Source organism: Balaenoptera musculus, chromosome 8, assembly GCF_009873245.2.
Source record: "Balaenoptera musculus isolate JJ_BM4_2016_0621 chromosome 8, mBalMus1.pri.v3, whole genome shotgun sequence".
In the NCBI taxonomy this organism is placed as follows: Eukaryota; Metazoa; Chordata; class Mammalia; order Artiodactyla; family Balaenopteridae; genus Balaenoptera; species Balaenoptera musculus.
In genome coordinates, this window is record NC_045792.1 from 28,904,314 (window position 1) to 28,931,250 (window position 26,937).

Genomic DNA, 26,937 nt, shown 5'->3' on the forward strand with positions numbered 1-26,937 from the left:
AGATGAAGAGGGAGTGGCTGAAGTGAGGGTATATAAGAAGGGACACTAGAGTTGAGAGTGAAGGGTATTTTCTCCATGCTATCTGCATGGACACTGACATCATCCACGATGATGGTAACGAAGTAGAGAGAAATACCAGAACACAGATGCTGTGGTCCTTAGTAAATATGGGGAAGTGACCAGAACTTTAATAGAAGCAGCAATATGTAGAGAGCAAGCAGGGAATAATAAGTGAGTGGTTGTGTTTCAGAGGAGGTGATTATAAGTTTACTTATATATGCCTACCATGTCTTTAAAAGAATATGTAAGAAACATAATGTTGATTGCCTCTGAGTGGCATCCCTTTTCTAACTGTTAGACTTGGACCCATATGAATATATTGTATTAAAAATATCAAGGGTCTGGAAGTTTCAGAATGGAGCCAGATGAAAGGCAGCCCACAGCCACGTGCCCCAGCCTAGCAGGGTTTCAGAGTGGGAGCTCTCATTAGCCAGGCCTGGAGGGAAGTACTATCTTCAGGGGAGAACAGGAGAGAGTGGTCAGTGAGGGCTTTGAAGGTGTTGAGGTTGTTTGTCCACAATGATGCCTGGTTCTAAAAGACATTGCAAAATGGTAGTCTATCAGAAGTGACGTTGTGCTTATGGTGCCCCATTTTAAAATTAATCTGCTCAATAGTTTTTAGACTAAAACCATTCAACCAATGTCAGAAATCCAATTTAAAGTTTCCTTTTTATTTTTGAAGAGAATATGGAGTCCAGGCCAACACAGCTCCCAAAAGCAATATTCTTTACTGTGTACAGTAAATCATCAGCTTTCTATCCCATCAGTAAACTAAGAAGTTGGCAGAAGATAATGCAGTGTTCTCTTGAGAGAAAAGATTCTTGTTAACTTATGTTCTTATCTTCTATAAAAGTTTGTGGCTTTTTTTGGTTATTGTTGCTCTTGAAAGGATAGTATCTTCCACTTAACACAAGAGAGTTGGGGATGTTTTTCTCTTATTTATCCTGAGGAAATCTAGTACATACATTGGCTGACTAGTGACTGTAGAGGTTGACGAGCCCCACTGAGGATGACCAAAAATGAATGGAGCCATAGAAAGCAGTCAAGCAAATATCTAGTTTCCTTAATGCAGCTTTGACACTGGTTAAATTCAAACTCATTTTGCTCTGAGCAGTCTTTCTTCCTTTTCTCCCCACCCCCATTCTACCCTCCATACTCTATAGGAAGCCTCCTAGACATAGCTGAGAATAAAATGATTCTAATTAGATGGTTTTTGCCTGACCCAAATCGTCTTTGGCTTTTATATATTAAATGTAATTGCACAGTTCTCTCTTCATATCATAAGGAAATATGAAAAAGGTCCCCTCCTTTTTCTTGTTCCCTTTGAGAATAGCTAAGTGCTAAAGGCAGAAGCACTCAGTACTGTCAACTTGCTGAATCAGGTTCTATGAAAGAGAGTCTGAGACCAGCCACGCATGCTGCCACTATTTCCTATCCAGTCTGCTGGGAGAGAGGCCGGGAGGCTTTTCTTTCTCCCAGCCTACATATCAAGAAGCTGTTGAAGTGTCAGTGTTTTCCATTCGGCTCAGCACAGATGTTCCTATTATTGAGGAAGCCTCCTCTAAAGCTGTCAGTCAGAATGACAAGAGTTCACCGAAGACCTCTGAAGGGCAATGAATTTCACATTAGGGTTGAGACTACTATGGTCAGCATTTGAACATGATAAATGGTGTGAGCTGGACCATTAACTCTACCCAACCCACCCTCCCCCCACCCCATGGGCACTGGGTTCTTTTCTGCATGTAGACAAAAGCTTTGAACTTTAATTGTATTATTTCTACCCATAAACATCCCATTAAATAGCAGTATACACAATATTGTGCAAAACCTTGCATCCAATTCAAATAAAATCAAGGGGGAATTTTACAATGGTTGGATTTATTTTAAAATAGAGCTTCCATAACTAGAAATAAAGACCACTGGCTACAGCTTTTGATGATTACAAACAATGGTTGCATTTTGTAGACTATGAACTAAATGACCCGTAATATCCTCCCTAACTTAATATTTTATGTAAAATGAAAGATTATGTGGTAATATAGGATGTGTTTATTACATCTTCAAAAGATGATTGTTAAAGAGACATCCTAAATTGTACAAAGTTTCCTGACTTCTCACATGTCAGGTGCAGAGAGAGCAGAGTGAATGTAGTCCTGTGTCTGTGTATCAAGGTGTGTGTATCATTTTATGTAAAGTTTCCTTGTACAGAGGAATTATTTTAAATGCCAGTGTTTTTTTCCTTGAGGGAACTTACACTTATGTTGTTGATCAAATATGGAAGAAGAATTAGTATTTTTCAAATACATCTAGTATGGGATTAACCCCTCCCCATTCCACCACCCTTGGGACAATTTCTACCTTTTTAAAATATAAAAGTAAATATTACCTGAGATACTATTGGCTGAAATGTCATAAGAAGTATACACTGGGGGCTTCCCTGGTGGCGCAGTGGTTGAGAATCTGCCTGCCAATGCAGGGGACACGGGTTCGAGTCCTGGTCTGGGAGGATCCCACATGCTGCGGAGCAACTAAGCCCGTGAGCCACAATTACTGAGCCTGCGCGTCTGGAGCCTGTGCTCCGCAACAAGAGAGGCCGCCATAGTGAGAGGCCCGCGCACCGCGATGAAGAGTGGCCCCCGCTCGCCGCAACTAGAGAAAGCCCTTGCACAGAAACGAAGACCCAACACAGCCATAAATAAATAAATAAATAAATAAATAAATAAATAAATAAATAAATAAATAAATAAATAAAATTAAAAAAAAAAAAAGAAGTATACACTGTACTGCAGCAATCATGGGATCTGAGCACAAAGACTGGGATATATCTTGCAGTAGCGCTTGGGCTCACGGTAGATGGGTACCTCACTCCCACCCTGTACCAGGAGTACCATTGCCTCTACCTGCTCCCTGTGTACCTCATACAGGACAACCATTGATCCCTCCAATATTTTCAGCTGCCTCTGAAAACAACAAGCTTTTCATCATCTTTCTTCAACACTGATCAACCGGGGGTAAAGCTGAGCAGAAACTGGGAGAGGACTACTACAGAGTAAGGCAGTGTTCACGGACTGACACTACAGGGTTTGGGGAAGAAAAAAATGTGCAGCTAGAAATCACTCTAGAGGTCTGAAGAACTATTTAGAAAAGGACTAGCTTTTCTTAAAGCATGTGCTAGCGTAGAAAAAATCTGGGCTAGAAGTCAGGAGACATGGAATCTAGTTCTGGCTTTCTCATCAGTTTAGGTGTGTTCCCATTGGAAAGTAATAGTTCTGGACATTGATTCCTGAAATAGTCATAGTTTGCTAAATTATGCTGCAGTAACAAACAGCCCCAAAATTTCAGTGGCTTCCAAAAAAAAGCTTGACTTTTCAATCAGGTTACACATCAGCTGCTCGTCTCCTACAACTGTGTTCCACTCAAGGATCCAAGCCTGAAGGATCAGCCCCATGTGGGACATGCAGCAGAGGGAAAAGAGCAATGGTAGAACCGCATGATGTGTTTTAAAGCTTCTCCTCACATTCCTTTGGTCAAAGGAAGTCACATGGCCAAGCCTGCCTCAAGGGGACATGAAGTACACTCCTCCCACAAGGAGGGCACCCAGGAGAAGCCCTGAGAAGACAGACCCAGTGGAGAGGGGCAGCACAGTGCCTGGAAACTGAAAGCACTGGTCAGTGATTTGTAAAGCCTCTTCCAGCTCCAAAATTACAAATTTTAATTCATGAGTTAGAAATGGCAATAATTCATTTAGATGCAGAAATATTTTACCAGGAGATAAGAGACTCGTTCAAAGATGACCCAGTCCAAGAATGGGCTGAACTCCTGCATGAATCAGTAGTTTACATATGCATATAAAGGTTTTATATTTAAATTCCTTCAACTATTGATATTTCTGAAGCAAGTTCTCACCCTTTCAAAATTTTCTGTTTGATATTTTGAAGAATACATAAATAACAGTCCTTTACATATGTGTAGTAATTTACAGCTGGCAAAGTACTTTTACATGCATCTGTTCCTGTCTCATCTGTTCCCCATATGGCCAAATTGACCATGTTTGTTTATTTACTCTGTATTCCCTGGAGTATCCCCAGAACAGTATCTAGCACATAGTAAGCACTCAGTAATTTGCTGGAGGATGGGGCAGAACTACCTTTGTAGGGAGGCTAGTGGATGCAGTTATGGGGCTGGAGGAGTGTATCCTAACACGAGGAAAATGCCGAGTAGTAGTAGAAATGAGCAGGCAGGAAATCAGAAAAGCTTCTCTTTGAGTAGACCCAGACAATTATTTTATCTAATGTATCTGTACTCCGCTCTCATGGAGATGGGGAGAGTGAAATGAGATGAGATGTGAAGCTTTCTGAAAATTTCAAAATTCGAATGTACATTTTAGATGTTAGGCCATTGTACATTTAATGTACATTTAGTATGTTAGGCCATTGTAGATTGGATAGACCAATCAACGTTTCTTCCAAGGAAAAAAAATGTGTTAAGGATAAGGATTTTCTTCTACATGTCAGCCACTTTTATTACTTTACATACAGTGATGTATTTAATCCTCAGAACATCCCTCTGAGATAGGAATTACTATGATCTCTGTTTTCAGATAAGAATATCGAGGCATAGAGAAACTTAGTAGTTGGTACCAGGACTCTAGCTGGTAAGTGGTGGAGTTGGGATCCAATTCAGTCGGACTCCAGAATTTGTAACAGGTGATTCCCATTTTTGCAGAGGTCTTATATAGCCATCTTTCCAGCAGAAAGATAATATATTGGAAAGACTGTACTAGTTTCAGAAAGTATGCAGTAAGTGTCCACCTGTGCCAGTTAGTTTCACAGGAGTCATCTAATTTAATCCTCAACTAACCCTGTGTGGGGGGAAAAGGTATTTTTCCCATTTTACAAATCAGGAATCTCAAGCACAGAGAGTTGACCTTGCCCAAAGTCACACAGTCAATGTTCCATGTAGAATTTGATTCTGAGTGCTCTGTCTCCAAAGCAACATTTTAAAAAATGCTTTAACACACATTATCAAATCTCTTCTACCAATTAAAAATGTTGCAATCCTTATTCAGCAAGGTGAACAGCAAAGGAGTTTCTCAACCTCCCTGCTCTTCATTTAAAGACACGTGGTTTGCTTTTATTTTGTTGGCACTTAGAGATCCTCTGATGAAAGCCATCCATGCCCATTTGTGTTCTAGCTTCTGTCTCTATGATCCCTGCTAGGTTTAGACATAGCTTTTAGTAATCCCACCAAATCAATCTCTCCTGACCAGCCTCAGGGGTCATGATAAAATACTTAAGGGATTCTCATCTATTGAATCTTCTCATCAGGCAAACATTCTAACTCTTCTTTGAAGAAGAAAGGTAATTTTGGATCCTGCTGAGGGATAAAATAGAACTAAATTGTATTTGAGTGGAGAATGCTATTATCATTTTAGGGTTTTGATTACCAAAATAAGGAATATCTCCTAATTCTAAGGTTGCCTTAGAAGATCACTGACATTCCAGAAAGTTTCTTTTTCAAACCAACAGCACTGAATTTCTTATCTTCAATTTTCTCCACTATTCTCATCTCTCAGAATAACTATCTTCTGTTTATTATTTATTTTCTAGGAACTCCACTATGTTGCTTAAGATCACTGAATTCAAGATGATAGAACTTTTTATTTTTTTTCGTACACACAGAAGGGGATGCATGTGAGCAGGATCAAGGGAGATGTGACTTTACTAGTAACCAGCTTCCTATGAGTTAATGCAATGCACTCCAGTATGTCCAGAGACCTAAGCTCCAGGCATCAGATCTGCTGATGAGGCTGACACTTGACCTTTTCAGGGCTTGATTTACTTGCGTGTAGGCACAGGATGGTCAGATTGAAAGCTCTCTGAGAGCAGTGACCTTGATGCGTTTTTCATTTCTGTATCTGTAGCAACTTGAGTCATGTAATCACTAATAATGAATCCACAAATACCTGTTGAATGAATGGTTAAATGCCCTACCCCACCCCACCCCCCAAAAAAAGAAAGAAAGAAAATGAAAAAGAAAAAGCCAAGCCTGGCATTTAAGACCCCCTGATTTGTCCTACTCCTTTTTCAGCCTCATTTCCTGCCTGCTACTTTGGGCACAGGGCAAACCCACAGGTCCAAGATCATGCCACTCTATGTCTTTGTTCATGCCCTTTTTTCCACCTGCCTACTCCCGTTACTATCAGAAGCCCTGATTATCATCCAGGGGTCAACTCCAGGCCACTTCTTCTGAGACATTTGTTTCTATAGATCTTGTGTTATTCATTTATTCATTCCACAGATATTTATTAACACTCAACTGTGTAGCAGCCAGTGTGCTAGGGCTTTACGTGAATCATCTCGTTTGATCCTCACAGTAATCCAATGTCTATTTATTCTTTCATTTAACCAGTATTTATTGAAAGCATGTTAGTTAACACACCCCATTGTAAATGCTGGAGGTTGAGCAGTGAGAACGTTAGAAAACATCCCACCCCCCAGGGCTTATATTCTAATGGAGACACACAAGGTTGGAAACAAGTACAAAAATAAATGAACAAGATAATTTCACATAATGGTAAGCCATTATGGAACTAAAAGTTGCTGATGTGCAAGGGAATGATAAGAGTGGGGAATTAGAATTAATCTAGATGGTAAATTCCTCAAGGGCAGTTTTACATCTTATGCATCTATGCATTACCCAGTGACCAGCACAGTGAGTTATAGACTCTGGTCATTCAAAAATCTTAGATAGAGAATAGAACGTTGAACCTAGTGATCTGTAAGATCCCTTCCAGCTCTAAAATTGTGCTGCTGAGAATAAGAAATAGGTACAAGGTTTAAGTGTGAGACATGAAGTATTCCTAAAAAAACCCATATGCAGGGAATATCTCAGCTAATCCTTGAACCTGGGCAACAATTTAGTCAGCTCTGACTTTTCCCAATCCAGTAGAGAAGAAGCAATAGTTTACCCAAGCCCTAGAGTATTTTCTCTTTGACTTTGGAATGCATTGTATTTTTTTCTTTGGCAGCAAAAATACCTTTGTAATTATATTTGGCTTAGATGAATGCAGCAGTGAATTCTTAAAGTACATAGCATGTGATAATACAAAAAAGTATAGCAGGAAGCAAAGGAGAGCCAATCTGGGATTAAAATTTTGCTGTGCAAAGCCTAGTGTTTTCACTCGCTGAAACTGCTGATGAATACTGCTAATGTAATGACAAGCAAAAGTTAACTGAGGATAAGGAAAAGTAAAAAGGAATTGTAAAAACCCATGAATACAAACTGATAGGATTCAGATTGCAGGATCTCTCGTCTAAACACCTTTTGTCCTATTCAAAATGATCTTCCCAACCAGTAGGAGAAGACTTTGAGCTGTTTATTCAGGAGTGATGATGAAGTTATATGGGCTGAGTTGCACATCTGTTCCTAGGAGGCCTCCTTCACTGGCTTTAACCAGAGTCTGGCCAGAGTGTTGAGTTTTTCTCTGGGTGAAGCTTTACCAGCCTTCACAGGATGAAGCTCACGACCTGTGTGTTTGGTGATCAGCTCATAACGCAGACTGCAAGCCTGCTTTAGAGATCCGAAACCTGCGAACTGCTTTGATTAGTTGCTAGCTGAGTGGGGAGTGGAAAGAGGAACTGCAAGGTCAAGAATGTGCTCATCTCACCTTTGTGAAGTGTAATTTGCAGGGGGACGGGTACTACACTTTTGTTTCAAACTTTACAGTAACCAATTCTCCAGTTTAACCACATAAATGAGTGTGGAAACCCCCTTACAGTCAGGTCAAGAAAAAGGTTGTCCTTTGAATTAACTGTTCAACTGTTCATTTACATAGTTCTACGATATAAACATGTCTATTAAATATTTCACATTCAGTGTAGCCTATAGTGCCAAATGATAATTATGTGTTGCAGCACCAGTGAAAGCATACTGGTCGAGTATAAGGATAAGGATTAATATGTACAGGAAAAAATGTGTCACCAAGAACACAAAGTCACCTCCCTAGGCAATATTTATATTTTTAAAAAAATGAACAGCTCTTTGAATGTTTTATGCATGTCTTGCCCTGATTCTTTTATAAGATGTCCCCCTTTATAAACCTGTCACTTGCTGAATAATGTTTCACCAGTGCTTTTTTTCCTGGTAGTATGACAAGCTGTGTTGACTATTGAACTTTAAATGGTATTTTCTCCTTAAAGTAAAACCTTAGGAGTTTTAATTAGCAATGCAATAATTTGAGTTCATAGAGGAAATGCTTTTAGCTAAAGGATTTTTGTGATATGGCCTTAATCTTCATAGTGTTTGTAATTCCCATTTTCCTTAATATTTGTCTTAATAATGGAACTAGCTTTTGGCCAAGATGAGGATAATCCATTTATATAACACCATTAAAGTACAGAGAAGTTTAGTAGTTCTTAGGAGTGTGAATTTCAGCACAGAGTCATCCAATCAAAGTGAAATGGTTTCTCAAATTTTGAGTTTGAAACAGTACTTCCTCCCTCAACAAAAACAAAAACAAAACAAAAAACAAAGTGTGCTCACAGTGTACCAGGCATTGTGCTAAGTGCAAGGAAATGAAAATATGAATAATTCAGGTCAGTATTTCTCTTCTTCATTTCAAACTTGTAATTTTCGGGAGGTAGCAAAGTAATTTCCTCAGCCATCCATTTTCTCTTGGTAGTGAAAATAATCTTTAAGATTAGCTTAGCACTATCAAAAGCACAATCTTTAATAATCTTCAGGCTACTGGTGAACCAAACCAAATGTTCTTTTTGAAAGGCATTTAAGGAATGTATGAAAACCTGTACTTAGCACAAATCAAGGGTATTTGTTTATCTTATAAAAGGATTCTTTATAAATGAAAGGAGGAATAGTTCAGCAGAGATGAAAGAGCATGAAGAATCAGCCTCAAGTTGAGGTATCCGTGGAGCCTCTTAATAACCAGGCTTGATTCCATGGGCAGGTTCCTTAAGTACCTTGTCTCCCTACTTTCTCATCTCTTAAAGCTACAGAAATGAGTGGGATAACGTATGTAAAGGGTTTCCTATAGTGCTGGTCACATAATCTAGGCTCCATAAAAAGCAGCTGTTGCTACAAAACAATCATAGGGTTTTCTTAATATTAAACAACTTTATTGTGTTTACAAGAGCTATTCACAAAATTTAAATCTGTACGAGCTTTTCAGCAACACATTGCAGAAAGACCTATGGCAGTACTTTTCTAGATGTAAATTAAATGTTCATTTATCATTTGTGTGTATCAAACACAGTGAAAGCTATTAGCAAGGTTGTATGTTGCAATTTACAACTTTTTGTGCAGCCCTTTGCCAAGACGTCCTTGTTTGGCAAACACAGGCTTTAACCACCTTCTTCATCATCTGTTTCTCCTCTCTAAGATCCTTATGTTTTCCTCAAGTCATAGTACACAAACAATAATTGCAGGCTGTTCACCCTTTTTCTATTTGAAAACACACCTCTGGAACTTCTTTAGTTCTCAGGACGACTCTCATGACCCCCTCCACGTTGATGATCTCTTCTCTGCTTGTCAGAGGAACTTTCTTATTTACCGTTGGACTGGTGTTTACTCTAATCTTTGCTTATCCTATTGAGAGCAACTTCCCAGACTAAATTCCGTCTGAAGAAATCAGAAGCTATAAAAAGTTTTTTATCTTATAAGAAGAAAAGTGAACTTTTAAAACATATCTTGACATTAGCATCAAGAATACATGGATGATTAGTTGATGGAGCCTAGTAGTTTTAAATTAAAACATTATACATACTTCATTGTTACTAATGATAAATGAAAAAGTGGTAAAATTAACTCTTAAATCAGTGGAAATCTGCAAGTATGTCTTATCTCTGAGAGATATTTGTTACTAAAGGTATATTTATTTTATATAAATTATATTTCCAATAATAGATGACTCATGCCCACAACTTCTTATAACTCTAAGTGTATATGTTATTAAATTTCACAGGCAAATTCTCTAACTTTGAAAGATGCTCTTTGATTCTTGTTAATTATTATTTTTTTTAACATCTTTATTGGAGTATAATTGCTTTACAATGGTGTGTTAGTTTCTGCTGTATAACAAAGTGAATCAGCTATACATATACATACATCCCCATATCTCCTCTGTCTTGTGTCTCCCTCCCACCCTCCCTATCCCACCCCTCTAGGTGGTCACAAAGCACCGAGCTGATCTCCCTGTGCTATGCAGCTGCTTCCCACTAGCTATCTATTTTACATTTGGTGATTCTTGTTAATTATTGATCCTTGAATTCTTGATATCCTTGTGTTACATGTTGTTATCAATAAAAGCTGGCATCTAACCAAGGCTTTTCCCTTAATTCTTGTAAAAGAGCTGGTTTGATGATGAGCATATAATGAAATATACTTGTAAAGGTTTGGTTGGATCACAGAGTTTGATTGAACCTAAGAGTTTTCAATACTTGCTTTATTCTATTCCTATGAACACTAGGACATCGATGTATCATTTCCACATATATTGCTTGGACTGCATGCCAGAAATTCATGTACTGGAGTATCAAAAGTCTTTGTTTTAAAGGATCTCACCCATAGAGTGATCCTAGGGCACAGGGCTCCAAGTTTAGCATTATTTGAATTTCCCTCAGTGGGTCATGAACTGAGTGGAGTGTCATGAAATGAAGAATTCACTGAAGGAATAAATGTTGTAGTGTATTTGCTCGTTATTGTTTTATGAATCCTGACAAATCCCTTGTGTTTCTTTTGCATTTCAAAAGAAACACTTTTAAGCATTAATTCAGTCAAGAAGCACAAATATAATAAGGAGAGATATTTCTTTCATTTTTGCCTCTGTAGAATGAATATAAAACAGCAAACAGTAGAAGATTTTCAAAATTAGGGAAATCTTTTAAAACTTTTCCAAAATAAGTCATCCTTGGTAAGTTAAAGATTGTTTTGATTGAATACTTTTTAAAAACCCCAAGTAGCATATGTTTTGTTTTAAGAGATGGTAGAATACGACCTCTGAGCAATGAACAGTTCATGGCTCATCTACTCACATACAGCATAATCACCTAGGATAAAAATGAACAGTAGTCCTCTGTGAGATCCAGGAACAGGTGGTACAAGTAATCATCCTAAATGTTTGGAATACTGGCCTGGCAACAAGATTCAAAAGACAAGTGTCCCCAGCTCCACTATAAAGGGACAGGAGAAGGATTCTTTTGCACATCCAGTGCAGGCACTCGATGAATAAATGTGTGCAAGCTTGCCTTGGGAGAGGAATGAGTAGGTTATTCACTTATTAGCTTGTGATATACCATCTGCCCTCTGGGATGGGCTCAAGGTGACTGAAGGCAAGTAAGGGTTATCTGGAGATACCCTTTCTGAAAATGGAAATTCCCATTCATATTGTAGACTTTAATAGAAGAGATTATTATTGAAAATATTCATTGCCTATAATGCTATTTTATCCCCAGCTGTATTTGTTTTCAGCCTGTGGGCAAACTGTCCACAAACAGAGCCAGATAAATGCCTGTCTGACCCTGAGCTGACTTCATATTTCTGTGGCTGTTTTTAAAAACTGCATATTTCTGAGAAATAACAAGGTCCTGTTGTATAGCACAGGGAACTATACTCAATATCCTGTAATAAAACATAATGGAAAAGAAAAATAAATAAATAAAAAAGAAGGAAAGAAAGCAACAGTAACTAAAAAAATGAAATAAAATAAAATTATACTGCTTCAAAAAGAACTGCATATTTCTGTGGCCGTTTTTAAAAACATCAAAGTTTGTGCTGCATTAGCCATGGTTTAGGTGGAGCCAAATGTGATCATTCTAGAACAATTCTTTATTATTCTATCTTTGAACAATTCTCTATTTAGCAATTGGTGAGAAACATTTCTATAAGAAGGCTTTTATTTTCCACCAGGGACTACATGGGTGATACCATTCAATCTAATAATATAACATATAAGGCTTTAGGTAAATGATGACACACATATCCCCCCCGCACCCCAGTCAATTTTTTCTTTCCCACTGTTTCAGCCCTGGTGCAATCATATAATCTGTACATTTTTCTAGCAAAATTGTATTTTTTAACCTTTTGATTTATGAGTTTATTTTACTTTAAGGACACTAACTGTTTATCTGTTGTATCTGTTACCAGTATGTTTGCTAGTTTGTCATTATGCTTTCAATTCTGTTTTTGGTATTTTTTGGATTTATACAATGACTTATGTACGTGAGGTGTATCAATTTTTATGTTTTCCGACTTCAGCATTCATGCTTAGAAATATCTCTTCCACGCTACAATTATATAAATATTTATCTGCATTTTATGCAGTACTTTTAAGATTTTATTTTTACATACCTCCCCAACTTTCTAGTCTATAACACTTTTTCTCATACAGACCAAACTATGCATACTAAGCTGTTTAAAAAGTGAAGATCTGAGAATCATATCTATGTTTTCAATACTACTCCAAATAGTAAAATGCAGAGAATGAGGGAGTTTCATTTCAAAATGCCAAATAATGAGTTTCACTGCCAAAATATAATTAGGAACTATTTTAATGTGAGGACATGAGCTGAGAGTAAGTTATTATAATTTATAGTGATATAAATTAATTCTTATTAGATTAAGGCAGTGCAGATTAAGATGCCTGTAATTATAGAATGATACATGTCATTATTTGGTGGATTGGAAAGAGCATGTGACTAAGACATCAGTTTGCTTTTCTCTCAAGTGAGGGCATTGGACCCTAGATGACCTCAGTAAGGTACCCACAGCACCAAAGGGCTAAGATTCCTACATGGACTGAGTGAACAAAATAGCCAAAATATCAGCTCCTTTCTTCTAGGATGGAACATACTGCCTTTCAGGAGCAAGAGCTAAGGAAATCAAGGGCTGAATTTGTCCTGACTTCTTGGAGCTTGCAAGCAGTTCCCTCTCCTCAGAAGAATGGGACATGGCTTTTAAAGCACTTACTGGAGTTTGCTGTAACAAAGAACATAAATATGATTTGGAAGCTGGACTGTTTTGATACATTTTAAATGATTATTCACTGTTCTATTTTAGCATTTCTTAAAGTAATGCTAAGGGCAGTACCTTTCAGCACCCATGAAAAAGGAGTTTGTCTTTAATTAAACTGCAGCTCGAAAAACTAGCAGTCTACCCAGGATGATATTAAAAGTATGTAACAAATAGTATGACATAGGCACCAACTGCTCAGAAAGGACTCTGGTTATAAACTACAGATCTTCCTCAACTTATGACAAGGTTGAAACCTGTTGAAAATATCATAAGTCGAAAATGCATTTAATACACCTCATCTACCAAACATTGTAGCTTAGCTTAACCTACCTTAAACATGCTCAGAACACACATTAGCTTATTGTTGGGCAAAATCATCTAACACAAAGCCTATTTTATAATAAAGTGTTGAATATCTCATGAAATTTATTGAATACTGTACTGAAAATCAAAAACAGAATGACTGTATGGGTAAAAAATGGTTGTAGTGTGTCAGTTGTTTACCCTCGTGATCTCGTGGATGACTGGGAGAGAGTATCATACCACATATTGCTAGTTGGGGAAAAGATCAAAATTTAAAGTGCAGTTTTTACTGAAGGCATATCACTTTTGCACCATCATAAAGTCGAACAATCTTAAGTTGAGGACCATCTGTATTGCTTGCCTATACTGGGGGGTAGCAGCTGAACGTCTTTCCTGAATGTACACTGGGGACCAGAGAAATTGGAATCTGTACCAAAATTAGCTAGGAACTTGGGATAGAGTGGAGAACAATAAACAAGGTCCCTGCCATTCAAGAGCATACTTTCTAGTTGGGGAAAGAGATAATCAGCAATAAAACAAATATAAAATCATTTCTGTTCATCATAAATGCTTTGAAGAAGATTAAGCCGGTTATGTGAATAGCGTGACAAAGAGTGGAAGTACTTTAAATAGAGCGTTCAAAGGACGTTCTCTAAATATATGATACTTGAACAGAGAACCAACTGATGAGGAGCCAGTCACTGAAGACCTGGAGAAAGGGCATCCCAGCCAACAACAAATTTAGATCCAAAGGGAGAATAAGCTTGGAGTGTTATTTGAAAGATTGTAAGAAGGCCAGTGTAGTGAGAGGGGAGTTAGTGAGAAATGTAGACACCAGGAGATGAGGCAAGCAGTGGTCAGCTCTTATAAAACCAGATCCTGAGTGCAATGGAAAGCTGTTGGAGTGTTTTAAGCAGAAGACAAAAGTGACTTGATTTACAGTTTAAAAAGATATCAATGAAATAGAATCGAGAGCCAAGAAATAAATCAGTATTTCACAGTGGAATCAGGAATACTCAATAGAGGAAAGATAGTCTTCAATAAATGGTGTTGGGAAAACTAGATATGCAAATACAAAATAATGAAATTGGACCCCGATCTTACACTACTCACAAAAACTAACTAAATATAGATTAAAGACTTAAATATAAGATCTGAAACCATGAAACTCCTAGAAGAAAACGTAGGGGAAAAGCTCCTTGACATTGGTCTTAGCAATGATTTTTTTTGATATGACAACAAAAGCAAAGGCAATATATGTAAAAATAAGCAGTTGGACTACATCAAAATAAAAAGCTTCTACACAGCAAAAGAAACAATCAACAGAATGAAAATGCAACCTGTAGAATGGGAGAAAATATTTGCAAACTACCTATCTGATAAGAAGTTAATATCAAAAAGATATAAAGAACTCATACAACTCACTAGCAAAAAAAAAAAAAAAAAAAAAAAAGAACCAAATAATCTGATTTAAAAATGGGCAGAGGACCTGAATAAACATTTTATCCAAAGGCATATAAATGGTCAACAGGTACGTGAAAAGATGCTTACCATCACTAGTCATCAGGGAAATGCAAATCAAAACCACAATAAGATATTACCTCCCACCTGTTAGGATGACTATTATTAAAAAGACAAGAGATAACAACTGTTGTTGAGGATGTGGAATAAAGGAAACCCTAATGCACTTTTTGGTGGGAATGTAAATTGGTGCAGCCACTATAGAAAACAGTATGGAGGTTCCTGAAAAATTAAAAATAGAACTACCATATGATCCAGCAATCCCACTTCTGGATATATATCCGAAGGAAATGAAATCACTATATTGAAGAGAGATCTGCAACCCCACATTCATTGCATTATTCACAATAGCTAAGACATGGAAACAACATAAGTGTCCATTGATAGATGAATGGATAAAGAAAATATGATATATATAAATTATATATATATGTATGTTGTATATATTATATATATTTTACATTTTATATGTATATATTTTTTTTAATCACAATAAAGAAGGAAATCCTGCATTTGTGACAACATGGATGGACCTTGAGGACATTATCCTGGGTGAACTAAGTAAAACAAGATAAAAACTGTATGATCTCACTTATATGTGGAATCTTTAAAAAAACAAATGAAATTCACATAGAAACAGAGTAGAATGAGGGGCAGAAGAGTTGGGGAAATGGTGGGATGTTGGTACGGACTTCTAGTTATAAGATGAATAAGTTCTAGGGATGTAATTCATGATGACTGCTGTATTGTGTACTTGAAAGTTGCTAAGAGAATAGATTTTAAATGTTCTCACCACACTCTCTTTCACACACACACACACACACACACTTGTAATTATGTGGGTTGATGGATGTGTTAACCTTATTGTGGTAATCATTTAGCAATATATACATATCATCAAATTATCACATTATATACTTTAGACTTACACAGTGTTTTATCTCAATTATTTCTCAATAAAGCTGCGGAAAAAAAGATAATTCCAGCTGCCATGTGGAATGTGGACTCTACGGAGAAAGGTAGAAGCATGGAGAAAGTTAACAGGCAGTTGGCAGACTTACTGGTATCTTGGATTTGGGAGGTTATGGGGAAAGAGATGAGAATGATCATAGTGAGGATAGATTTAGAAAGTAAAATTGCTGTGTTCCTTCCCATGGAGAGATTCTCCATTCAGGGCTAAAGTTTGGAGTTTCTGTATTTTATTTTTATAAGGGATATCATTCCCTTTTATAAGTTCATTTTAAATGTCATTTATAAATAATGGCAAACTTTTGAAATAAGGTAAAAGATAGTTGGTTTCTTTTAAATGTCTAATATTCATGTTCCTTAGAGAAGGTAAATTTACATTTTATCTAGAATTTAATGAAATCCTTTATCATTTGTGCCTGTTAAAGTGTCTGGTTAGAATCCTGTAGCCCAGATAGTGAAGAAGATAGTCTTCAATAAATGGTGCTGGGAAAACTAGATATGTAAATGCAAAAGAATGAAATTGGACCCCTATCTTATAATACTTATAGAATTTACATAGAACCTTCTACCAATACTCTGCTTTATTCCTTTCCTGCTTTTCTTTTGACTCCCTTTTTGGACTCTGTTCCATCTTTTTCCCTCGGGCATACAATTATCAAGCTAGCTGTAAATGATGTGAAAGATCACCACACAACTTGTACTGAGGAATGGGCTTTGCTGGTCCAAGCATTCCCAGAAGAAGGCTACGTGATACAGAGCACACCATTTATCTTTCTGAGAATTGGTTTTCTAATAATTAAAATGAAGAGATTGGACTAGATAATCCTAAAAATTCTTTTCACTTCCAAGATTTTAAGATTGTCTCTCTTCTGATTTTCATATGTTGTTGATATAATCCATTACTTGCTTTAATTAATTACACAATGTTATATACATCAGCCATTTTTATGCTGATGATTCCCAAATTTATATCTCAAGTTCAAGACTCGCTCATGAGGTCCATTCTCATGTAACAAATGGATTCCTGAACATCTCTACCTGGACATTGTATAAGCACCTCAAACACTTTATGTTCAACATGACTCATTAACTTTCCCCATCAACTGGCTACTTTTTCTGTATGCTTTCCTCACATTGTCTAGATCTCTCTCTCTTTGACTGAGTCTTCTACTCCACCTTTCTTGCAAATAACCATCTACTTACGAGTCTACAAAACTCAGCTCAAGAGTCACCTCGTTATGCAAAATTTTTCTAAAGCCCACTCACTTCCTCTGCATGTAGAATTTTTTACTGCCTGTGGTATCCTGATGAGTATCAGAGCACCTGCATGAGTTTGTTCACCTGTTTATGTGTCTACATTTTAAACTCCATGAGGGCAAGTATAGTTTCTTATTTCCTTGTGATTCTACCCTCAGCTTAGAATGTATCAGAGTAGATGATTAACAAATATATAATGAATGAGTAAAACTGAAAATTCTCTGATCTGAGAATTGCTCATGTCCCAGTTTCTTATCTGGAATATGTTCTCCCACCAATAGTCTCTTCAAGACAGGGGGAAGCCATTGGCTTTCTTGCTTTTTTCACCTGTTTACCAGTTTATGAAGACTCATATAAATGCCAACCTCCATTTGTTTGCACACATTCTTCTGCGAGAATTCAGTGCCCTTTTCATGTATATTCTGTCTTGCAGGGTGCAGAGACCACATTTTCTCTTTCTTTCCTCTCTTCCCTGAGGTTGAGATTAGAATAGTGATGTCCAGCCAGTTTTTAATAGATGTTCATTCCTTGAAGCCCACATTTGCCTTAGTTCCCTCTGGTAAACAACTAAAATTTCTTCAGTGTAGACAGTTATATATAAACCAGTTTCATCATGAGCACTTAACAAATACATTTCTGGCTTCTCAAAATGCTAATGAAATTTAGACCTGATACTTAGCTCTCATTCAGTATACTTGGGTGTATAAACTGTCAGATTTGAGTGGCTGAATTTTTTATCAGCATCATCTTAAAATACCTCCTACTCCCTGATCAGGCTGGAAGAAATTAACCAAGGTGATTTATTTCAGCAGGATCAAGAAACCATCTGTGACTTGTAAAAATGATAGGATCAGCTTTCCTTCCCATTATGTTTTTAAAACTTACTGCTACTGGAGTAATTAACATGAAACTTACAGACAAATCAGAAAGAACTTTGCCTTATAAGAGAAATTTCTTTCTCTGAGGTCACAAATCCTTTAAGACTTCTGAGATAACTAACTTTCTCAGGTCTGCTCTCTACTTTCTTTTCTTGAGTGGGTAGTACTCTGTCCCTCCCATGGCCATTTTCTTCCCCCTGCCAGTCTTTCTGACATTTCCTGATAGAGTCAGGAATAGCACTTTGTCAGTTAATTTATCTTTGAAAAGATCACAGATTGAAAGTGATGCAGGAGGTAGTTCAAACCAAATAACCATTAATACTGACAATAATTATCATTACTCTTTATTAAGCACTTTAAGTGCTAGTTATAATTACATAACTAATGCACTTAATTCTCAAAACAGCCCTGTAATTTAAGCATCCCATACCAGTCTTTTACAGAAGAGGAAGAGAGGAGAGTAGATTTCCTGAGGTCACACAGTCAGTAGATGGCTGAGTTAAAATTTGAACTCCTGTCCCCACATTTTTTCATTTCGCCAGTGTTTATAAGTAAATGTGACTGCAGTTGTCCATGTCTTGAATGACAAGGATTCTTGAGGAGAGGTGCTTAAGGCAGATGGTGACCTGTTCAGCAGTAATGTAGCCTGTATTCCTGTTGTCACTTAGTTGGAAGAAGATTCAGATGGCTGAGATGAAACTGTGCATGTAATGAATTGAACAGAGGTTTGCCTGACTCGCATGGATGTTTCTTTGCCTTCTAGGAAGATTTCCAACCCGCAGCAGCCTCAGAGACCAATTGGGAGTCAGTCACAAGCTCTATCTCAGTAAGTAATTTATTTTTCTGTTGCCTGCAAAGACAACTGATGGAGAAGTAGCTAAGGTCAACCCTGGGATGACTTCAGCTGCATGAAGGATCTATGGCTGGACCCAAAGCCAGATCTCAAACATGATGTGTTCTTCCATTTTTTTTAGGTTATAGTGGGCTATGTCAGATGCCCTTTTTTCTCCTCTTTCAGAAAGGTTTCCAGGAAATGTCAGTACCCCTTGTAGGAACACAGGATAGACAATGACTTAAATATTTATCAGTTTCAAAGCAGAACGTTGCAACTAAAGGACTGTCCAGACATATCAAAGGTATGAAACAGTTCAGGGCCTAAGCTCAAGTGGGGAATTTTGAAATAGTTTTTTGAATATTCCAGGGGATTCCGTTAACCTTTGCATTTTCAAGGATCTTTTCAGATGTGAAAAATCCATGTTTATGGTAACATAACTTAAGTGCAAGGCAGGCTTGTGTTCTATTTGGCTTGGAAATAAAACATAACTCACCCTGAAACTATAAAATGGTTCATGCTCCATTTTTTTTCCCTCCAAATTTAGTCATTTCCCAGTATTCTGTATACTTATCTACTTTGTACAGAAAGAGCAGACTTTGTTTTCACCAATCTTATGGGTAGCACTTATGTAGCAATAAACTGCAAGATAATAAATGCAGTTGTTCATTAAAAGATTAAGAGCATGGAGAAAGCTTGTCCATGGTTCTAAAGTGGGTTAGTGTGGCTGAGTCAGAGTTGACTTTTTTTTCCACAAGTGATGTTCTATCTTTTGTTCTTGGAGGGATTTTTTAAAAATTCCCTCAGATGCCAGGATTTCTTCAGCTATGGATTCTGTGACTATTTAATTCACCTGGTGTGGCTGCTGAACTAGAACATGATCTGATTGAGATCAGTGAGGTCTCTAATGGTGATATTAAGAGTGTTTTGTTCGTTTCTGATGGTCAAGAATGCATGCTCTGAACCTAGCTGAGTATAGGCAATCATTGTCAGGAAGGTGAAAATTAAAATAAGTCAGGTAATACTGAGGAGCTGGGAGGCTAGGCAAAAGGTGTGGGCAGTTAGCAGCCCAAGACTGACAATTCAAGGTACATGCCAGTGGCAGCTTTTGCCATTCAGGACCTAGTGGTCTATTCTGTCAGGAGATCCTCTGGCTTCTCAAGTATCTTACACATGATAGCTCAGGGTTATCTAATCATTCCTGCCCAAAGGGCAGAAATCAGTTTAAAGGACCCTTCACTGATTCAGGATAATCCAGGTCCTCTTAAAGAGAAGGATTGTCCTGTCCATTTGGTGCATCTGTGGAAGCTCAGCTCTAGGTCCAAACCCATTGGAAACTCTTCTGGGTTGAGTTCCAAGTCCAGGTTCTGCTGAGTCCTCTAGGAAGACCAGGGAGACATAGCTTCTTTTTCATTCTGATTTTCAAGAACCTTCTGGAGTAGGAGCAAGGGCCCTTGGACCTACCATTTACTTCTGTATAAACCATTCTTTGTTTTTGTTGAAACCGGTTTACAGTTTTCAGAACATTTTTACAGATTTTTATCATTACTTTAAAATAATTCACCTAGCTTTAAAATTGATTTTACAAACATATAACAAAAGCTGAATGAGATCAAATTTACAGTGCAATTGAAAGAGGCACACCCAACTAGTATTTCTCTCAAAAATAGTTCTTATATAATTGCCTCGGAAACAAAAATATTCTCGTGGGTTGATTAGATCACCTAGTCACTCATAAATATTTTCTTAAATATCATTAGTGTTTCAAGTCAAAACTTGAAAAGAGCAGTAAAACTCACACACAAGGACACTTTCACATTTTACCTACGGTTTGGATTTGCTCTTCAGACTAATGTTAGAAGAGACTGGACTCCCTCCTCCTCCTCAGGGATTAAGATCCCCTCCACAGCTTTCTCTTGGAGAAATATCTGAATACACACTACACCTTAGGTACTGATAGGACCAACCCCAGGAAACTCCTTGCCAGGAGTTCCTCAGAGCCATTTAAGTAGCTTATGCTTGTGTCTGAATGGCTTGATTGATGTTTCTGCTTTTGTTTCAAAAAAGAGGGAAGAATTTTAATTTCAAAGCTTTCATATGCTGCCATGCACCTAACTTTGGCCAGCTCATTTTGACTTTTTGGATCTTAGACCCACATGATACAAAGCTAATTGTAAATCATCTGTTGTGTATGAGCCAGGTAGACTGTAAATCCTGACAATACAAAGTTGAATGGGAATTTGGAATTTTGTTACTGAGTCATAAATTTAGCCGCCTTTAGCATAGGATGCCAAGAGGAATCTGAAAATCAGAAGTGACGTGCTTCAATCAGGGTTCAGCTTCTATGAGACACACACACACACACACACACGCACACAAACACAAATACACTCCTAGATTAAGGAGCTGGCCTGATACCTTCAGCAATCTATCTCATGTCTCACACGCTACTCCCCAAACCCCGTCTGCCACCTACTCCCTTTCCCTACAGGACGTGTTTGAAATCTCCTAAATTACACCAATGGTAGGTTATGCTTTTATAAAACCTCTTAGTTTTGCTAAAGACAGACTGTTCCCCTAAGAGCAAGTAATCTTTTGGGGACCTTTGGATCTTGATTGGCTAAAAAGAAAAAGTGTTACCTGAGAGTGAGAATATAAATGTGGGCTTTACTGTCTGGGACTCTATAATGCATAGGCATATTATTTCTCAGTAGGAACGCAGCTGAGTTTCAGAAATGCAAGTTTTCGTTAATCTCTATTTTTCCTGTAGAGATATGAGATATTTGCCCTTGGAGGATCTTATTTGTTTGGCAGTTTCTTTAAAGACATTTAGAAATCATTGTAGACTATGTGCTTTCCATTTCCTTGTTAATGGGTCATGAATTTTTACAGAGGTGTTTGCTACATGGCTCATTTACCTCTAGATTGTACAAGGGTTAGTGAAGTAAGTGCTTGGAAAGTTAAGTGGGGGTGTATTCCATGGCAAAATACATAATCCCTTCCAGACTTTCAATGATGTTGCATTCCCCATTTGAAGAGTGTTCCTGAGAATGTTTTAATGGCAACTGGGATCCCTCACAAACTATAGCACTTAAAATGCACACACACATGGGGAGGGGGAAGGGGAAGCTGGGACGAAGTGAGAGAATGGCATGGACATATATATACTACCAAATGTAAAATACATAGCTAGTGGGAAGCAGCTACATAGCACAGGGAGATCAGCTCGGTGCTTTGTGACCACCTAGAGGGGTAGGATAGAGAGGGTAGGAGGGAGACGCAAGAGAGAGGAGATATGGGGATATATGTATATGTGTAGCTGATTCACTTTGTTATACAGCAGAAACTAACACACCATTGTAAAGCAATTATACTCCAATAAAGATGTTAAAAAATAAATGCACGCACACGCATGTGAATCTTCTACTCTTAGGTCAAGGGAGCCAGTTTCATGGCTCATTATCCTTGTTGACAGTAAGCTGGTTAAAGTGCCAAATTTTATCAAGATGTCTCCAGAGTAAATTTAAACCCTGTTCACAGAACGTCTACAATGCTAGGTGAGCTACAAAGATGGGACACTGAGGCTAAATGGAGAGGATGAATGGATTATTCAAGATTTGCATGGAAAGGAGTTCAGAATTTACCTGCTCACCATTATTTGTTGATATGGATATGATGATTTGAGACTTTGAACCAAGAAATTGGATGATTTATTTTGATATTTCCATTTAGCTGGTATTTTTTTTAATGATTACAATTCAGATGACCTGGATGTTTTATGACCTTCCTGTTTTTGATTTGCAAAAAAGTGAATGACTATGACTTACCACTTAATTGTTCTTATTTAGGAATATAGCAAGACTATGGCATAGTGGCTTAGCATGATATTTATGTGCATGATGTCTTGTAATCAGAAGTCTGTTTATGTTCCTTCCATATGGTTTTGTGACTCTTGTATTTCATAACAATGGACTTTTTCTGAGTACACTGAGCTGTATGTCACTCTTAGGGGGTATCCTATCACTCTCCATCAGTAACGGACCCCACTCTCACTGCGGATACTCTGGACAAAACAATTGCAGAATTTGATACTGTGGAAGATCTGCTCAAGCACTTCAATCCAGAATCATGGCAAGAAGATCTTGAGAATCTGTATTTGGACACCCCTCATTATCGAGGCAGGTCATATCATGACAGGAAGTCAAAAGGTAAGAAACAAATAAGGTTCTTCATAAGCAGATAAAAGTGCTAATAGTAATAAGTAAGAATTCGCAATGCAATGTAGTTAATTCACTTACATCAGATGATTACTGTTAGTTCATTATCACATATCTTTTACACAGCACCTTCAAATGATGTTCTGTGTTTTGTCCAAACTGTGTTGTTTGTATGGGACTAAGAAAGGTTTGATTCAGTCAAAGATCTATCATAGTTTGGAGTTAGAAAAGACCTTATAAAATCATCTGGACCAATTTTGTGCTTCTTGGCAAGTAAGGCATTATCAGTCCCACCGTAAACAGTAGAAGCAACCAAAGTCAGGGAAGGTAAATAACTCTTCAAAGGCTGCATGGCAATGGAGAGGAAAGGAGAGTCAGGTTCTCTTGTGTCCAATGGCAGTGCCTGTGTAACAGTCCCCTGTGCCTCTCTGATGGATATGAATGTTGAATTAGCCCGGGACTCAGTCATTTTTGGCAGGAGAGGCTTCTGGTAAAGTAATGGTCAAGGGGCTTCCCTGGTGGCGCAGTGGTTGAGAATCTGCCTGCCAAAGCAGGGGACGCGGGTTCGAGCCCTGGTCTGGGAAGATCCCACATGCCACGGAGCAGCTAGGCCCGTGAGCCACAACTGCTGAGCCTGCGCGTCTGGAGCCTGTGCTCCGCAACGGGAGAGGCCGCGACAGTGAGAGGCCCGCGCACCGCGATGAAGAGTGGCCCCCGCTTGCCACAACTAGAGAAAACCCTCGCACAGAAACGAAGACCCAACACAGCCATAAATAAATAAATAAATAAATTAAAAAAAAAAAAAAAGTAATGGTCAAAACTCTGGAAAATTTCACTCTACTCATTCAATGTCCATTCTGAAATTTTTTATGAGGTCCTACTATGTGCTTTGTGCCCTTGGTGGTTCATAGGATATAAATGTCTCAAGGAAGAAACCAATATCTGGGATATTTTGGACAAGTGTGAGGGCACACATTCAGCTGGAAGGTTCAGGAAAGCAAATGAAGGGAGAAGAAAGGAATATTCAGGCAGAATTAAAACATCATGAGTTAAAACAGTAATACTTACACTCTTAAAAAATAGGTATCCTAGTACTACATCTGAGTGATATGATCTTAGGACATGGATGTTTATTTGAATGTTTAACTCAAATTAATATAGAAATAACTTGTAATTACCTCATTGAATAAAACTATAATTTCTAGTCTGTTATGTTTAAGATTTGTTATTATTTAAACTTTCTCTACAAGTCTTGTAAGGCTGGCTTGCATCATAGATATAAAGGTATTTAGGACAATACAGCTTGTTTCCTATACTTTGTAATAACATGGGTACTTTCAGGAATTAAAAGGAACCCTGGGCCCTTTTGTAGATAATGTTTATGTTGGTAAGGACAACATATTAAAACATGTAGGCTGAAATGACTAGTTAGTTAACTCCTGCCTGGGTCTGCTGCTTATGGCTTAGGTCATAATCTTAGATACTTAAAGTGCACAGCTAAGTGGGGACAACAGAGTCAGTGGTGGCCCTGATGTTATGCAGATATGTCATATGTAGGTCAGTGTAACTCTCAAATCGAATTTCCCCAGGGCTCAGATTGGATTCAACTCAGAGAAGAAATGGCTTTTCTATAAAGCGTTGCTGTCTTTGGATCTCTACTAGGTCAACTTGAAGGAAAGTAAAATACTCACTATGTTTTGAAAACCCCAGAAAAAAATATTAAAAATGGTATTGGAGAAAGAAATGATAAAATCTGACTCTGTCTTCAAGTATCTTAACCACTGTAGCTATTTGAGGGACAGCCCTTCTTGACACCTATTTTTTTGAAGTATTAAAATTTAAAAATCACCTAAATTCATTACTTATTTTTCCCCAGATACTATGTTCAGTTGGAGGCAAGGTGTCTCAGTTCAAAGCCTAACCCTGCCACTTAGAAGTTTTGTGATTTTTTTCAGCAAGTCACTGACTCTTCCTGGGCCTCAGTGTCCTCATTGACAATGTGTGTATGATAACACCTACTTTCGGGAATTGTTAGGGGTACCATCGAAAGCACTTGGCACATAGTACTTGCTCAAGAAATGTTAGCCAGCTGCAGCTACTGAGAATTCTGAAATGTTCGCCTCACTTCCCTGGTGAAGCCTTTCTTGTCCCTTGTCATCTCCCTGTGAAGCACACCACTCCAAAGTTTGGAGTACTTGAGATGCCACAGCATTTATTTGTCCTACTACTGCATTGCTATTTGTATCTTTGTGTTTTCTCTAAGGGAATATGAGAGCCTAGGACCTAAGGGTTTCAACTCTGGCTAAATATTAAGTCACCTGGGGAGCTTTAAAAAACTATGCGTGCCTAGTCCTATCCCAGTCACAATGACTCAGAATCTCTGAGAGCAAGGCTGGGGTATTGATATTATTTTATGGCTCCTAGGAGATTGAGACCGATCCTTAGAGGCAGCCAGGGTTGAGAGGTGGTTCATCTGTATCTCCAGTAAATTGGCACAGTCTCTGACACATTTTAGCTGCTCGGTTAATGTTTGTGGAACTGAAGATATTAATAATTCAGTATTAGTATATTTCTAACATTTATAGAAACCCACCCCATAGACTAAGGATTGTAGCTTTATTAAGAATGCCTTTGGTTACCGAAATAACCTTGCTAGAGCATTCAAGGCACCATTCTACTTATTTCTGACAGCGTAAACATTTCTCTCCCCTGTTGGCTTAGATTTCATTTCTCAATCTCTTGTTTAAAATGGCCCTAAGGCAGGTCTGTACCCTTTCATTTAACACTGGCAAGCCACCACTGTCTCTGCACTTGTATAACTGTGCTGATTTAATTGTTTATCATTCCACCGATGCTGAATCACCTGCCTGTATCACAAAAGCAAAGGAAATCAGGTTTAATATTTCAGCTGTTATTTTCAGCTTTTAGAACTTAAAAGTACAAATTCATGGTTTGTATCCTGATGTATAAGAAAGGGGACAGTGAATAAAAGAGTGAAAACCGAAAAGTAGTTATAGATGATGGAGGTCCATTAAGTGTCAAATAAAATGTGAACTTTATAGGATCCCTAAAAAAGTTTTCTACTATCAGTATAATAATCTCTTAATGATGTTGTACAGAAACAAACATCATTTTTGAATATCTATTGAGCATCCATTCTTCTGATTTGCCCAGACTGATCAAAAGTGGCATTTTTCATGATACCAAAGAACAGGATTCTAAGATGACCCTTGAATGTGAATATATAAATCACAAAATTTTATAAACTCTAAAATAAAGCACAAACACACTAGGTGAAGAACTTATGTAATGAAGTAGAAAACAGTTAATAAAATTAAATTTTACTTCCACTGTTATTTGAAGGGAGATTAGGTGACAGTGAATTTTTAGTTCTCCTTAAGAAGAGACTTGAAAATGAGAAGCAAGAGGACAGTAAAAGTTTAGGGAGAAGAGGGAGAGAAAAGAGACATAACTTTGCCAAGTATTGAAGCCAGAACTTCAGCGTATAAGGTCCACTTTTTTCAAATTCACAAGTAATAGATAAGCACAAACTTGTCTGTAAAACCTTCTGGACTGATGATAATAGGACAAATTAATATATCCAACTTTCAGTTTCCTAGGGGGTAATGGAGAAAAGGGTAGCATGGATAATTGAACTCTGTAGATAAGTACAGTTCCAAAACCGAATTTTTGCCAATAATTTTAACCCCATGCCTTCAACCTCAACGCTGCCCAAAAGTTTAAAAAAAAAAGTTGCTTGAAATACAAGTTGTATTTACTTCTTCTGATGAACATGCCAATAACATAGTAAATTTGCCCATAATTAGGTAAAATATTATATGGATGTTCTACAAACTATGTAATCACTCTCTGA

General features: G+C 37.7%; 1 protein-coding gene across 2 annotated transcripts in view; it reads left to right on the forward strand.

The window, feature by feature from the left end:
- Nucleotides 1-26,937, forward strand: part of PDGFD (platelet derived growth factor D) — a 227,292-nt gene that overhangs the window by 177,939 nt on the left and 22,416 nt on the right. For both annotated transcript variants that reach the window (XM_036862399.1, XM_036862400.1), the window contains exons 4-5: nucleotides 18,778-18,840; nucleotides 22,856-23,054. In XM_036862399.1, the coding sequence (XP_036718294.1) occupies nucleotides 18,778-18,840; nucleotides 22,856-23,054 (262 nt within the window). The remainder of the gene's footprint in view (nucleotides 1-18,777; nucleotides 18,841-22,855; nucleotides 23,055-26,937) is intronic.